This window comes from Pituophis catenifer, unplaced genomic scaffold (assembly GCF_029215685.1).
Source record: "Pituophis catenifer annectens isolate HBS135680 unplaced genomic scaffold, rPitCat1.0.hap2 SCAF_2, whole genome shotgun sequence".
NCBI classification, from domain to species: Eukaryota; Metazoa; Chordata; class Lepidosauria; order Squamata; family Colubridae; genus Pituophis; species Pituophis catenifer.
The window spans coordinates 133,697,436-133,713,617 of record NW_027256882.1 but is presented as its reverse complement, the minus strand read 5'-3'; the positions used below and the strand labels follow the sequence as shown (position 1 = coordinate 133,713,617).

The following is a 16,182-nucleotide window of genomic DNA, read 5'->3' as shown; positions in this document are numbered from 1 at the left end:
TTTAAACTCTCTTATCCCTTATGTAGTACCCACTGCTGGCCAGTGGTTTGTGGGGCGGTGGGTGCGTGCATGAGTGCACAGGCCTTCAAGTCAGTGTTGATTCCTGGTGATTGCATGGACAAGTCCCCACAGTTTTTCTTGGCAAGAATTTCCAGAAATGGTTTTCCACTGCCTCCTTCCTAGGGCTCAGAAAGAGGAACTGGCTCAAAGTCACCCAGTTGGTTTGGTGTCCAAGGCAAGAGTAAAACTCACAGTCGCTGGGTTTCTACCCTGATGCACCTTAAACACTATACCATACTGACTCTCTGCCTAGCAAAAGATTAATGATATGCCAGACCAGCGTTATGAAGTTATTTAGAGAATGGATCCAGGTGAGAGTCTGATACTGGGCATCTGGCTATACAACAGCAGGCATGAGCTCATCTCCAACAGATGCATGGCAGGCCACCATCTTTGCACACGGGCTACTAAAGGCAGTCTAATCTCTAGTAGCATGTCAATGCACTGACGATAGACTAGAAGAGAATGGGAACAATACAGATACACACATCTGCATGGAACTATAATTTATATTTCACCTGTATGCTCAGAAATGCGAAAAGTAAATAAATGTGTGGAACACAGATCCTTTATTGGTCACAGCTTTGCAGTGGTTTCAGATAAAATTAGACACAAAAGCGTATCAGCTCTAAATTAACTAAGTTTCCCTTCCTTTACACCAATATAAATCAATCAGCCTGCATGAAATTTCTATCAGAGATGTCATTTATTAAGCAATAACATATCTGGACTTGATACGAAAGGAAAAATATGCTACTATGCCAAGTTTGACTCCTGTTGATATACCGGTTGTACATAGATGCCTCCTGCCATACGCTTAATAAAAGATGTCTCCAAATAGCTTTCTTGGAACAAGATGGATATGATTAGCTTTCTTTGTCGATCTCTCAGTCTAGCCTATAGTCATACGATCTCCCATCCATGCATTAACCAGGCAATCCTGCTTAGCTCTTGAGCTCAGAAAAGTTTGGGCAGATGCTGCTTGGTATTTTTTTTTTTTTAATTTGATTTATATGCCGCCCTTCTCCGGAGACTCAGAGCGGCTTACAATGTGCTCAGCAATAGCCTTCATCCTTTTGTATATTTATACAAAGTCAGCTTATTGCCCCCACAACTGGGTCCTCAATTTACCTACCTTAGAAAGGATGGAAGGCTGAGTCAACCTTGAGCCTTGGCGAGATTCGAACCCTGCAGTAATTGCAGGCAGCTGGTTTTAATAACCAGCTTAATAACAGGGTGCCTTAAACCCCTGTACTACCAAGCCTCTTTTAAGTATTTACTATTTGGTAGCTTTCAATTAATCTTCATTTGGGGGGGGAGCATCCAAGACATCTTTGTTGCATTCATGAACTCTTTTTTTTTTTTTTTTGGTCTTTGCAGGTACAGTATATGCCTTCAAGTTAGTGTTGACTCCTGCCAACTGCCTGGACTGGTCCCTGTAGTTTTCTAGGCAAGATTCCCTTGTTTCTAGGGCTGAAGGAGAATGACTGGCCTAAGGTCACCTGGCTGGCTTTCTCGCCTAAGGCAGGACTATAACTCAGGGTTTCCCCTTTTCTTAAACACTACACTTCAGTTTGTTCATTTACAGAATCTTTACCTGTTAAATGCAAATTAATGAACTGAATTCCACACAAGAATGACAAGGCCCTTTTTGGAAGTAGTTGGTCCTCTATCGCCATCTGTTGTTGGAGAAGTAGAAAGAGTCTAATAGTACCTTTCCAGAGTACAGTAATATATTGCATTAGCTTGGGTTTTCCGGAATTACAGCTGATTTCATCAGATGTGTGTAAAATTTAAATTAATAGGGATGGGTCAGTGGGAGAAGGAAGGAAACGATTAGGTAGTTTTATAAATGAAGATTCATAGGATTAGATTACAAATATATTATCAATTAACGATTGCATTAAAAATCATTTGTTCAGACTTCCTGAGAGCCTGAAAGCTATTGCTGTATTTGTTCATCACTGCCCAATATCATCCTGACAGTGAAGTAATGCTATGTGCAGCTAAAATGTCTGCTCTAGTTGGAAAATAAAATTCATGGGAAACCTTTTATGAGAAATAAAATCCAAAGTCCACAATTGAGCAACAGCACACACAAAAATATGCAAACTTGAAACTCTTGTAGCATTTTGGCTTTTGACAAACTATTTATTTATAGGACATTTTCCTCATGATTGTTTTTAATATTATTAATTACCAGACGCATTATTTCTTCCAATAGTTTCTTCCTTTTTGAGTTAATGATATGTTAAAGCAGGGGTGTCAAACACATGTCGTCATGGTGGTGTCACGTGACGTATCGAGACTTTTCCTCTTCGCTGAACCGGGCGTGGGCATGGCCAGCGCATGATGCATCCAGCCCACGGACCGGGAGTTTGACAGCTCTGTGTTAAAGACTAGCTAAGGAAACTTAACAATTTTTAATTTTTTTCCCTTTAAGATACAAAGGTGACATGACATTGATTAATGAACAGTCACTGTTCCTGACTTTTGCTGTAAAAATAACAAACTTCCAAGTAATCCAAGATGTGATGTTTTAACAAAAAAGAAACACTAGGCTTTCAAATGAAATAGTATACATTTACTTCCCAGCTGTAATTGTTCCCTGCACTAAAAAAGAATGGAAGGAAGACAATCTCTTTTTCAACACTGTCTCTTTAACAGTAGTGGGCCTTAGCAGATGATCACCATCATCATCATCTCAAAAAGCTTCAGTTGGTGATTTGCACAGATCAAATTTTAATTGAATGGGAAACTTACAGGCTTCAAAATCTTGAATGTTGAATGTCACATCAGTTGGGAAGTGACCTGCTCCAGAGAAAAGCAGTGGCTGGTTTATATATAACATTGAACCAATATGGGGTTTATATTTGCTAAACAAAATGTATGAATTAGGTTCTATGCAATGGTGAAATTCAAATTTTTTTACTACCGGTTCTGTGGGTGTGGCTTGGTATGCGTGGCAGGGGAAGAATACTGCAAAATCCCCATTCCTGGGGGAAGGATATTGCAAAAATCTCCATTCCCACCCCACTCTGGGGCCAGCCAGAGGTGCCATTTGCTAGTTCTCTGAACTACTCAAAATTTCCGCTACCGGTTCTCCAGAACCTGTCAGAACCTGCTGGATTTCACCACTGGTTCTATGGTTTAGTTAGCAAGTCATCGTGTAAAAGTCTGCCTTAATGTGGTTTCAGAAGTGGGGGAAGGGACACACATCTTTGACACCTCACAGAAAAAAGTCCAAGGTTGTCCTTCAACATACAAACATCAGCATCTGAAGTTTTTGTTGCCTTAGACTTCTGCCTTTTAAAGAACATGGCATGCAGAAGTGTCACGTGAGAGAGACTTTTTTTTTTAGGATTGACAGGTAGTTTCTAAATTAAGAACAATTGCCCATGTGGCTTTTTATAAATTTTTTGCACTTCTGCTTTTGTTGGCAGGCTTTTTATGATGATTTCTTCCCATTTTCATATCAAGTAACCTTGATCCCCATATCTCTCACGTGGTGTTTTTCTCTCCCTAAACCTAGTTCAGGCACAAAATGGGTCCTATAAGCCTTTCTGAGACATTTATGAAGCAATCCTGTCAACCTCGCTAATGGTGTAAATCAAAAGACATCCGGACAAATATAAATTTCAGGGCTGTTGTGAACTGCGGCAAAAAGGAAGCTTGTGCAAAAGTGGTGAGAACAACAAGCCGACTTGAAGGCAGAAAGGTTGGTGGAATGATGCTCGGCTAAAACCGTGGTTCTCATTCTGTCTGCCTAGTTATATAGATGCTGAACTTAATATTAGTAAAGGGTCTAACTTTTATACTTGTTATTTTCATTTTGTGTTCCTCTCATTCCATGGGACTCATGTTTTATACAGCCCTAATTTTAAACCTAGCGATTTGGGACTACTAAGCCATGGTGACTGCAATAGGATTTACTTCTGAATGGACATGCATAGACTGGTGATGTATGGTGATGCAAATGAATGGTTCAGAACAGAAGTTTGAGTGGTTCCAGTGTAGAGGAAGGTGTTATCTACCTTTAAAGGAGAATATTTGTAGCTCAGGGTTGAAATGAGGGGTCCTTGGTGTTCTCTGAGCTTGCTTGTTTTCTTGCAGAAGTTTCATCCATGCTAGTACTGATGATGTTACCTAGTTAGGATAATGACATGTCTGCAAGAAAACAAGCAAGCTCAGAGAGCACCAAGGACCCCTTATTATCTATCTTATTGGCTTGAATTGGAGGTTTGTTTTTCCTCAATGCAAGGATACCCTGAGATAAGTTTTGCTTTTGATTCGGAGTAAGGAAGTATTTGCAAGATGGCGTTTTGTCTGTGGTGATTTCTGTTCTTCTGGAAGCCATAGTCTCCAGTCCAAAACAGCTTGCCCCAATTCTTGCAGACCAGAAAAGGAATTAAGGGAGCTTGCTGCCTAAGCACTTGGTGGATTTGTTATGTGTTAATAATGAGCCTGACCGAACAGCTGAGAAATAAGCCAGGCTTATCTGGAGCCACAAGCTCCAGAAGAGATGGTGGAAGCTCAGAGTTCGTTCCATCTTTTCATTGATGGATCATGATGTGGTTTGAATCGGGTTCAGAAAATGGAGACCTCAATTTCAAAAATTAATCAAATTGTTGGTCAACAAAAAGGATATCAAAAGGGAAATTGATTTGTAAGAGTTAGAGAAAGAGAATGTTAATCTCTGCAGGGCTTTTTAAATATAAATATATTTAAAAGAAGTCTCATCAAAATATTGTAAGTCGTTACATCTATCATAACGAGACATGAACTACAAAATGGGCTTTTGTTCAAACTGAAAGGATTATATAAGAAATGTATTGAAAAATCCTGACTCAGGTTGTATTTAAAAGACTGTAGACTTACATTTTGAAATTCAGCTTTCCATTCCATCTGCCTAATATCTAACCATTTTATCACCATTAGCCTAAACTTGAAGAAAACCTGGACTCTGGTATAAAAGAATATATTTTGTCCTGAAGTGTTCTCACATTCTCTCTTTCTCTGTTTTCCTTTATGCTGGCAGCCCTACATTAGTGTCGGTTAAACCATGACCGACGTGTCTTCAAGGAAAAACAGTGAGATCAAACGTGAAGATTCCATCATGGGCTCTGGCCAGAAGGATGACAAGAGCAGCTGTAGTCCTGATCATTTACCACCTGTTGGCCAACATATACATAGATTCTCCTCTATCTCTTTGCCGCACAGCCCCAAGGAAGTTTGGAAAAAAGGCGGGCGTGTTTTCTCTATCCTGCTAGCCATCAACCTGATACTACTAGCATGCACTCTTGTCAGTGGTGGGGCATTCAAAAACGTCAAACTGCATGACTACGATGCCTTTTTCATGCTCACCATTGTGATGCTGATTGCCATCATCTGGATGCTGTTCTATATCTTCAGTACCTCCAAGCGGCAGACTGCCATCCCTTACAAAGACAATCATGCAGGCCCTATCTGGCTAAGAGGTAAGGAGATGCTGGTTAAAGCATACCTTTGATTTGATAAGAGGCAAAGCAAAGCACAGCCAATATTGTCATGCTGGAGGAGTGCTGGGTTTATGAGTGCATCAGTCCTACCTGTGTTTGTTTTTTTAAAAAATCTCAGTGGCTCCCATCACATTTATAAGATTCAAAATGTTAAATGCTTGTGAGTAAATGAGTACCGGGAAGGAAGCTGTGAATCAAATTGATCACAGCTCTGCAGAGTTAGACTTTAATTAGAGCTCACTAATGTTCAGGCAGCTCCTAAGCTAAGTCTTGGATCCAGTTCAAGCTTGATTGTGTGTAGCTGAGATATGATTAAATATGGTATTCTGGACAAGCATACAAGGAGTATGGATTGAAAATTATAATATAAAAGTGAGCAGGCAGCTCAGGTATCTTGTCTGAGCAAAATGATAACAAGTGTACCATAAGTCTCTCAGGGCTCAGTGAAAACTTGGAAATGGTGCCTACTTCTGGAATAAATTAGTCCTAAGGATTTGAAAGACTTCTGCTGCTCCTAAACATTATTTGTAGAAAAGAAGGTTTAACCCTAACATTGAAGTTGGACACCACACTTGCTCAAGGGAAGATTTATAGACTAATCAATCAGTTTTACAAGTTTACTAGTGCAATAAAATAGGACTCGGGTTTTGGCAGAATTGGGGCATCCCTTGTCTTCTTTCCTGGGCTGAGGAAGATTTGTCATGGCTGTGAGCTCCATAGAACTAAATTAAAGAGTTTGGATTGTGTATTTATTTTGGGAAGATAATGACATTTGTTTCCTAAAACAGGTGGCTTGGTCTTGTTTGCAATCCTCACATTGGTGATGGATATATTCAAGACAGGATACTTCAGTTACTACCAGTGCATATCAGTCATCAAAATCATGTATCCAATTGTGCAGGCTGTGTTTGTAATTGTCCAGGTGAGTTTGTAACTGTTATGTATTTAAACATATTTATATGCAATCAAATGCCAATTGGTTGGGGGAGGCATATAGTAGGGAGAAAATAAAAGCTAGATAAAGCTTGAATAGACTCTAAATGGTAGGAGGGTGCTATTCAGTTTAAGAGGGTAGCTTGAATTGCAGTAATATTTTGTTCCTTAGAATAAGCATAGCAAAACAATTAGTTTGTGAGCACCAATAATGACACACAAATTCGTGAAGCGTTCCATATTTTTTTAGGGGCGTGCATAAGCGCACCAACGTGTCTCCCGCCCCTATCCTACTATCCCCATTTATCCGTATCCATTTCCTGTATTCATAATCGTGTTTATACTTACATCTGTTATCTTATACATGCTTGACAAAATAAATAAATAAATATTTCAAGTATAATTAAATGTCAGGCACAAACAACCAGACCCACATGTACAGGATTTAAGCTAGCTACTTTATTAGATTCTGTCTATAATACAGGAATCTACCCAGTCTGGCAGCCTACTCCTGGGAACAATTAGATAAGGCTTCAAGGAACTTGGGGGAAGGGGCTTCAGTCGCAGCCCTTTTGCAGTTGCATAGTGACTCCAGGCTAGCTCCATGCTTAATCCCTCTTCCCTGCCAGGTTGGGTGCTTCCCAACATTAAATAATCTATAATCTGGTTGTGAGATGTGGGAGCTAACGAAAATGTAACAAATCTTGAAATATATCAAAATGGCTGGGATCCCCGTGTTGTAATTACTAGCAATAAGTGTTTTAGAACTTGGATAGCAAAATCCTGCAAAATGTGTTCCAATAAGTCTAGGAAACTCAGAGGTGGGTTGCAGCAGGTTCTGACCAGTTCTAGAGAACTGGTAGCAAAAATGTTGAGTAGTTCGGAGAACCGGTAGTAAAAATTCTGACTGGCCCCACCCCCATCTATTCTCTGCCTCCCAAGTCCCAGCTGATCGGGAGGAAATGGGGATTTTACAGTAACCTTCCCCTGGAGTGGGGTGGGAATGGAGATTTTACAGTATCCTTCCCTTGCCATGCCCACCAAGCCACACCCACAGAACCGGTAGTAAAAAATTTTGAAACCCACCACTGAGAAAACTCTATCCTGGTCATGCCCAGGATAACAAGATGCTATACAAAGCAAATTTAAAACTTACATTTTTTTTTCTTTCTAGACTTATTTTCTGTGGGTCTCTGCCAAAGACTGTGTTCATGTACATTTGGATCTTACCAGGTGAGTATCAAGATCATTCAACAATATGTCTTTCAATCTTATTAAGCTGCAGGTGTCACTGACTGAATGAAAATTAGGCTGGGTTTGGGCAGACAGAATCTCAGTGCATTATCTGTAGTAATATTAGCAATAGTGTCCAACAAAGAAGGTAAAAGACCTTTTCCAAGGATCATGTTGGATCTGGGAAGGATTTCTGGAGGACTTGTCTTTTTCACTTTTCTGAATTTTTTTCCATTGGGTAATATGATGTAAAAAGATTAAATATCAAAGCTGGTGATAATTCTGAATAGAGTATTTTCTTGCTTTAGAGTAAAAGTGGGCAAACTTGGAGAGCCAAGTTCACCAAATTGAGAGCCCCCAAATCCTTAATCCATGGGATAGTCATTTCAAAACAGGATGGGCAGCAAATAAATTTAATAAATAAATAAAAATAATAACACAGCCAGGATCTTCCTTTACATTTGTGGTAGTGTAATAGTTTTAACATGGTTTGTTAAAATTATACCAAACCTACTTTATAGTTTAGTCTACTATGTTCATTTACTACAATGAACAATCACTTGCCAATTGCTACTCTGTAACATGTCATGGTTCACAGAATAATATGACAGGCCCTAAGGATGCTATATTAGCAAAGTGAAAATGGTTTCTATCAAAAGGAAGAAGCTGTATGAGAAATATTTGCAACCAGAAGAGTTAAGATCATTTTGAAATGTAATTAAATTACAAATATCCTTAAAGTATTTCAGTTAAGCTTGATCACTACTGTTTATTTGCTCTGTCTCCGAAGGTAGGTTGGGTGTTTAGAATGAATAGAGCTTATTCATTAAACCGAAATTCTCTATTTTTCTATGATAGATGTGGACTGATGCTCATTTTAACCACCAATCTAGCAGTGTGGATGTCAGCTGTAACAGATGAATCAGTGCATAAGGCTGAATCTAAAAAACCAGATGGAAATATATCACACAGGATGGGTAAGTTGACTGGGAAACATAAGAATTATGATAAAATGAACCTAGAGGGCATTACTTTAAGGCAGAGGTCCACAATCTTTCCACCTTGGCAACCAGGCCCGGCGTGTGAGTGGCAGGAGCACGCGTGCACATCTCCATCCACAGCTCCATCCACAAAGCATGTGAGCACAATGGAACTTCACACATGCATGCATGCTTGCTCACCACTCGCCCGCCACTCATGCGAGTGGAACCTTGCATGCGCACGCACATGCACACTTGCCCATCACTCGCGCAGCCCAGTTTCAACAGGCCGCAGCCTGATAGTGGGCCAGGGGTTGGGGACCCCTGCTTTAAGGAAAACTGTCTTTCAGTGTTAGGAGGATTTGGTTGGGTTCTCTCTTCTCTTGCCTAGCATTGATCATTATCTGGGCGTCCTCCTGGACGCACGGCTGTCTTTAGAAGAACATATGATGGCCGTGGCCAGGGGGGGCTTTTATCAGGTTCGCCTGATCCGCCAGTTGCGGCCCTTTCTGGACCGCGATACCTTGCGCACAGTCACTCATGCCCTTGTCACCTCCCGACTGGACTACTGCAATGCTCTCTACATGGAGCTCCCCTGGAAAAGCACCCGGAGGCTCCAACTGGTCCAGAATGCGGCCGCGCGGGTGGTTATGGGCGTAACTCGTTGTGCCCACGTGACACCCCTCCTGTGCGAGCTGCACTGGCTCCCAGTGGTCTTCCGGGTGCGATTCAAGGTGTTGGTTACCACCTTTAAAGCGCTCCATGGCATTGGACCTGGATACCTTCGAGACCGTCTTCTGCCACCAGTAGCCTCCCACCAGCCAGTTCGCTCCCACAGAGAGGGTCTCCTCAGGGTGCCATCGGCCAAATTATGTCAGCTGCCGACACTCTGGGGGAGGGCCTTCTCTGTGGGAGCCCCTGCCCTTTGGAATGAACTGCCCCCAGAAATTCGTAAAATCTCTGATCTCCGTGTATTTCGCTGTGCCATCAAAACCATGTTGTTCCGCCAGGCTGGGCTATCAATGTAAAGATTTTAATTGGTTTTAAATGGGATTTTAAATTTGGGGTTTTATAAATTGGGCCTATTATTTAATAATTTTAATTATTTTTAAATTTTGTCTGTCTTTGTGTTTTTAATTAGGCTGTACACCGCCCTGAGTCCTTTGGGAGAAGGGCGGTATAGAAATAAAATTAATAAATAAATAAAATAAATCAAACAGGGACACAGTCCAACAGATAACAAATAATAGAGGCAGTAAATTTTAAAAAATAAAAATGTAGAGCTTGAACCCTTCGAGGCCTATCTCTTTCTCAACCCCAAATAAACACATATACAGGTAGTCCTTGACTTACGACACAATTGAGCACAACATTTCAATTGGTAAATGAGACATTTGTTAAGTGAGTTTTGTCTCATTTTACAACCTTTCTTGCCACAGTTGTTAAGTGAATCACCAGAGTTGCTAAATTAGTGACAAAGTTGTTAAGTGCATCTGGCTCCCCCATTGATTTTATTTATTTATTTTTATTTTATTTTATTTTATTAAACTTGTATGCCGCCCTCTCTCCCAAAGGACTCAGGGCGGCTCACAACAATAAAAACACATAAAATTCCATATACAAATATAAAACCAATAAAATCCCTTTAAAAAACCCCATCAGTCCAATCCGGCCAGGCCAAATAACCATGTTTTGAGGTCATGGCGGAAAGAGCGAAGGTCAGGGGCCATCCGGAGCTCCAGGGGGAGCTGATTCCACAAAGTGGGCGCGCCCACAGAGAAGGCCTGCTCCCTGGGAGTCACCAGTCGACACTGGTCGATGGGACCCCGAGGAGGCCCTCCCTGTGAGAGCGCACCGGGCGACGGGGAGCTGTCGCTGGCCGCAGATGGTCCGCCAGGTACACCGGGCCTAAGCCATTTTTTTTTGTCCATTTTTTTGCTGGACAGAAAGTTGCAAAAGAGGATCACATGACCCCGAGACAGTGCAACCATCATAAATGTGGACCTGTTGCCAAGTGTCCAAATTTTCATCACGTGAGCATGGGGATGCTGCAACAGTCATAAGTGTGAAAAATGGTCATAAGTCGCGTCTTTCAGTGCCATTGTAATTTTGAATGGTCACTAAATGAATTGTTGTAAGTCGAGGACTACCTGTCCTTTATTTGTTCATCTTTTTATAATTAGCCATTTGGCTCCAGAGTGGGTGGCTAACATGTAAATAAATTCATTAAAGAATAAGATAAATATTATAAACCAATAAAAATATAATCAGCTGGCCCAAATACACTTCAAATCTCCAGACAATCTATATTACTGTACTTAAACTGTAAATCCACTTTCCTAAAAAGCCATATTTTTGTTGTTCTGGAGAGAGGTGAGAATGTGTGGGTCATACAGATTATTGATGGGGCAGTTGCAGAAAAGATTTCCAGGTCCATTCCTCCTTGGTCTATTAAAGAAAAAGAATGCAGGACATCTCTTCATGAGTGAATTAAACCAGGCACATAGATAACCTCTATTTTGGTAAAAGATATAATTGTGGGCATAATGCATATTTCATTTCATTTCATTTATTCGAATTTCTATACCGCCCTTCTCCTTTCGGACTCAGGGCGGTGAACAGCCAGATAAAAAACATCTATACAAACATCACAGTTAAAATAAAGTTAAAATAATTTATAAATTTGGCTCATTAATTTAAAACTTGTCAATTAAAATAAATATTTAAAATTTTAAAAAATTGTAAAACTAACCCTAAAATCAGGACAGACCGGCTAGCTGAAAAAAATGAGTTTTTAGGGCCCGACGAAAAATCCGGAGGTCGGAGATCACTCGTATCTCTGGGGGTAGATTGTTCCATAGGGTAGGTGCCACCACAGAGAAGGCTCTCCTCCTGGGGGTCGTCAGCCGGCATTGTCTGGCCGACGGCACCCTGAGGAGGCCCACTCTGTGGGAGCGAACCGGCCGGTGGGAGGCTATTGGTGGCAGAAGGCGGTCCCGTAAGTACCCTGGCCCTAAGCCATGGAGCCATATCACAAGAATAATACGTAAAGAAACATAGGTCAGTTTAATCCCCCTTGAAGGAGAGGAGGAATTGAAAGGTAATTCAAAAATCTCCTTCTGTTGAGTTTTGAAAGATCATAGTTGGCTCTGAGAGTAGACCTCTTATTTCAGTATCATTCAAAATTCTTGATCGATGTCATTTTCAATCAAAAATTTTTTAATCTTAAAATAATCTTGACAGGCTTTCCTTCTCTCTCTGCAGTTGATCTAAAAGAAAGCTCCTCTGACAACTGTGGTTGCAAAAGTAACATCTGCCAAATCTTCAAGAATGGTTACTTTTGGCTGTATCCTTTCAATATTGAGTACAGCCTTTTTGCTTCTGCCATGATCTATGTAATGTGGAAGAACGTTGGCCGCATCATGGACCACCATTCCAACCACATCCATCACCTCAAGTTTAAGCTTTTCAAGAGGACTTACTTTTTGGGTTTCATAATGGGACTCTTGATCATAGTGTCTGGCATAGCAATCCTGATTGTGTATGAAATCCAGATCAATTCAAAAAACAAAGCTAAAGTGAAGAATCAGGTGCTCACCATGTACTACACTTTCAATATTGTCTGCCTGAGCCTGATGTCGCTCATCTCTGTGGGTGGCTCCATTGTTTATAGATTTGACAAGAGAGACATGGACCGTGAGAAGAATCCAACTAGAACGCTTGACGTGGCCTTATTAATGGGTGCAGCCTTAGGGCAATATGCCATTTCCTATTACTCTATTGTGGCCACTGTGGCCAGTTCCCCAAGGGACACGATCAATGCCCTCAACTTGACCTACTCCTTGCTGATGATTGCCCAGCACACTTTCCAGAACATTTTCATAATTGAAGGCCTCCATCGGCAGCCCTTAAAAAGGGAAAGCAAAGTGGACCATCAGGAGAAGGACATTTATGGTCTCACTTTTGTCAACTTAAATGCTGTATCGCTTCGCGTCCCTGAAAATGGAAACGCTTTATCACCAACATCTCCAGGGCTAGCCATCCAGGCTCCTCATGAAATAACACGGTCCATCAGTGTCTCCAAGAAAGTGAGCTGGCGGAGGAGATTCTTAAAAGAAAGCTCATTATTCCTGCTCCTGTGTAATGTAATTGTAAGTAGGACCATTTTATTTGAGCTAAAATTGGATTAGTCATCAATAGCATGTAGGATTCCTTTGTTCTTGTCAAATAGTAAAAGATAGAGCTAGCTGTTATTTCACCAAAACACCTTCACACTGAAATATGAAGCTTTGCTGATCTTATTGAATTGTCTCAACTATAACTTCAACAAACATACACACACCCAATCTCTACCAGACATGCCCAAGAGTTGCAGCCAAGTTAATTAGGAACTAACAGCCAACTAACTAGACTGAGGAAAAACAAACTAGAAAATACAATTGAAGTGGAGCTGCTACCACTACTTCAGTTCCCTTTTTTTCTTCTTCTTGGAAACCAAACATGTGACATTGTATTGTTTTCTTTACTATGCTTCACATCACTGGCAGATAACAAAGAGGAGAGGAAGAGAAGTATGAAACATATCATGTGAAAGATGATGCCTATATCCAAAAAAAAAGGCCAAGGATCAGCTGAGCCATCCATTTCTTCCCGGCTTTCTTTAAAATAGCATTCTAAAGAGAGTAGTAGTTATGCATAACTTGACTACTATGTTATAGTAAATAAATATTCTCTAGATTCTGTTTAATGGTGTTCAGTTTCTCAGATTTTGTATTAAGAGAAACTAGTTCTGAGTATGCACTCCAGAAAGCGGAGTAAGTGCAAAGCCATCTCCCTCTCCTCCTCCAGCTGTTTTTCAACCGTTTAAAAGCTGTACAAATAAATACAAATGTGGCACCTTTTTTAAAATAAAAGCTGCACAAGCAGCAAGAAGAGAGGCAGGACTAAGTAATAAACAACAATTAGGTGCGTTGTTCTGAAGACATTGTAAATGAAGGGAAAAGCTGAATTTGTCTTGTGAAAGGCTGCCTTGCAGTTCTTGCTGCTTGTCATACATATTTTACTCAGGGGTGGGTTCTAAAAATTTTTTACTACCGGTTCTGTGGGCGTGGCTTATTTTGTGGGCATGGCGTGGTGGGGGGTAATGTGACTGGGTGGGCATGGCCAACTTTTTTTTTTAACTCTTAAAAGCATTTTTTCTACAACCTTAAGAGGTTGCAGAAAAAAATGCTTTTAGAAGCCTCTGACAATCAGGCAACTCAGCTGGGATCGCCAGAGGCTTTTAAAGGCATTTTTTTTCCTACAACCTCTTCAGCAAAGAGGTTGAAGAAAAAATGCTTTTAGAAGCCTCTGACGATCCCAGCTGAGCCGCACGATCATCAGAGGCTTTTTGTTTTACTTTTAAAAGCATTTTTTCGGCCGAAGAGATTGTAGAAAAAATGCTTTTAAAAGTAAAAAAAAAAAGCCTCTGATGAGGTGGGCGGGTTAAGCGAGAGGCAACCGGGCTGGGGACCGGTTCGGGGGCGTGGCCAGACAATGTTATTACCAGTTCTCCGAACAACTACAAATTTTTACTACTGGTTCTTGCGAACCGGGAGCAACCCACCACTGACTTGACTGCACCAAAGTAGTTTGAATAAATTAATGATTTTTACATTTTGTGCAGTTGTATCCCAACTTTTCTCTAGAGAGCTCAAGACACGTTATAATGGATCAGCCCTCATTTTTTTATCCTCACAAGGCTGTAATACCGTTTCTGTGATGGAAAAGGAAATGGAAATATGCATCTAGCACTCATGAAGAATTCTGGGAAACTGACATGAAGGAGGGGGAATAGATTTGTGGCACTGCACAAGATTTAGGGGTCTTGTCCATTAGGCATAGATATTTGGGGTAAATCAAAATTAACAACATTCTAGGGCAGTGTTTCTCAATCTTGCTGTTATTCTGAGCCATCCAGAGTTGCTCAAGAATTCAGTTCCCAGAATTCTGCAACCAGCAGTCCACACATTTTAAAGCCACCAAGGTTGAGAAACGCTGTTCTAGGGTACTTCACACTCCTATGGATCATGGTCATTGCCTCAAAGAATTCAGTGACGCAGAGGCATGTCAGTTAAATGTTAAACAGTGGTCTAAAGCACCCTGTTATTAACACAGCTGCCTGCAATTACTGCAGGTTCGAATCTTACCACGCTCAAGGTTGACTCAGCCTTCCATCCTTTCTAAGGTAGGTTAAATGAGGATCCAGTTTGTGGGGGCAATAAGCTGACGTTGTATAAATATACAAAAGTATGAAGGCTATTGCTTAACGCATTGTAAGCCGCCCTGAGTCTCCGGAGAAGGGCGGCATATAAATCAAATTTTAAAAAAAAATGTTTATACTTAGATGTCATCGTTTCTGATGCTCTTAGGATTAAGCTGTCCTCTGTTTAATCTTGCATCGAGATATCTCTTGCATCAAGAACTGTGCCTCGCTAGTCTCGTTCTTCCTTGTTTTTACTTGCTGACAGTGCTGTTATCTTTTGTCTCTTTCCTGAACAGCTCTGGATTATGCCTGCGTTTGGAGCCCGGCCGCAATTTGATAATACCACAGAGCTTGAATTCTATGGCTACCCCATGTGGGCTGCTATTGTGGACATCTGCTTACCCTTCGGCATCTTCTACCGCATGCATGCTGTTGCTAGCTTAACAGAGGTCTACGTCATGTCCTAATGGAGAAATGAAGAACTTTTTAGAAGAGCCCACATTTCTTATACCACCCAGGACTTGAAAGCCTAAAGAGCTGCACTGAGGGGGTTGACTTCCTTTGGGCGCCAGGCCCAGTGATTTGATGGGCATTATCAAGAGAACTGACAATAGCCGAAACAAAATCCCCCTTTTTTTTCTATTTAAATGACTCCTTTTCTTGATAATCATCTTCATTTATTTTTTGTTTTCTACCAGATATGCAGACATCAAGGACCCTATGTAGGCTTAGATTCACTCCTGGTCACTTTAAAGGACATTTTGACTTCAGTAGAGCAGTCTGAGGAGTCACAGCTTGAAAGAAGAATTTAGTGAATGTTGAAGACTGTTAAAAGTAACTGTGCCTTTGTGTCATTTGGATGGCTTCATAAGATTCCTTCCTGACCCTTCAATCCCTTTTCCAGTGATTTATGAAGGCCTCAGGAATACGAACCTGTTAAAGCTCATACATGATAAGAAGAATCCTGGAGCCGTTCTGGGTTTCGATGGGACTTCCTTGCTGTCCTGAATCAGGGCCTGAAGACTGTATGAGTCCATCTAAAGGGTTATTCTGTCAGGAGCGTAATAAGAAATGTTAGTTTTTAACGATAGTTTGATTTTTTTAATGAGCCTATTTTTATAAAATGTACATATTTATTGATTCTCATTGTGATAATTAAAAGGGAAATGAAGCCCCAGAGAACCACCATAAGGAAAACACTTCCCCGCATGCCCAAGCTTAATCGTCTAGCAGT

At 40.9% G+C, this 16,182-nt stretch overlaps 1 protein-coding gene across 1 annotated transcript; it reads left to right on the top strand.

Annotated features, from left to right (window-relative positions):
• The first annotated feature begins 5,122 nt into the window (after positions 1-5,122).
• Positions 5,123-15,415, top strand: OTOP2 (otopetrin 2). Its single transcript, XM_070934635.1, has 6 exons — positions 5,123-5,537; positions 6,347-6,480; positions 7,666-7,724; positions 8,583-8,701; positions 11,969-12,855; positions 15,245-15,415. Exons 1-6 carry the CDS (start codon positions 5,123-5,125, stop codon positions 15,413-15,415), a joined length of 1,785 nt encoding a protein of 594 aa, XP_070790736.1.
• Positions 15,416-16,182: the final 767 nt, after the last annotated feature.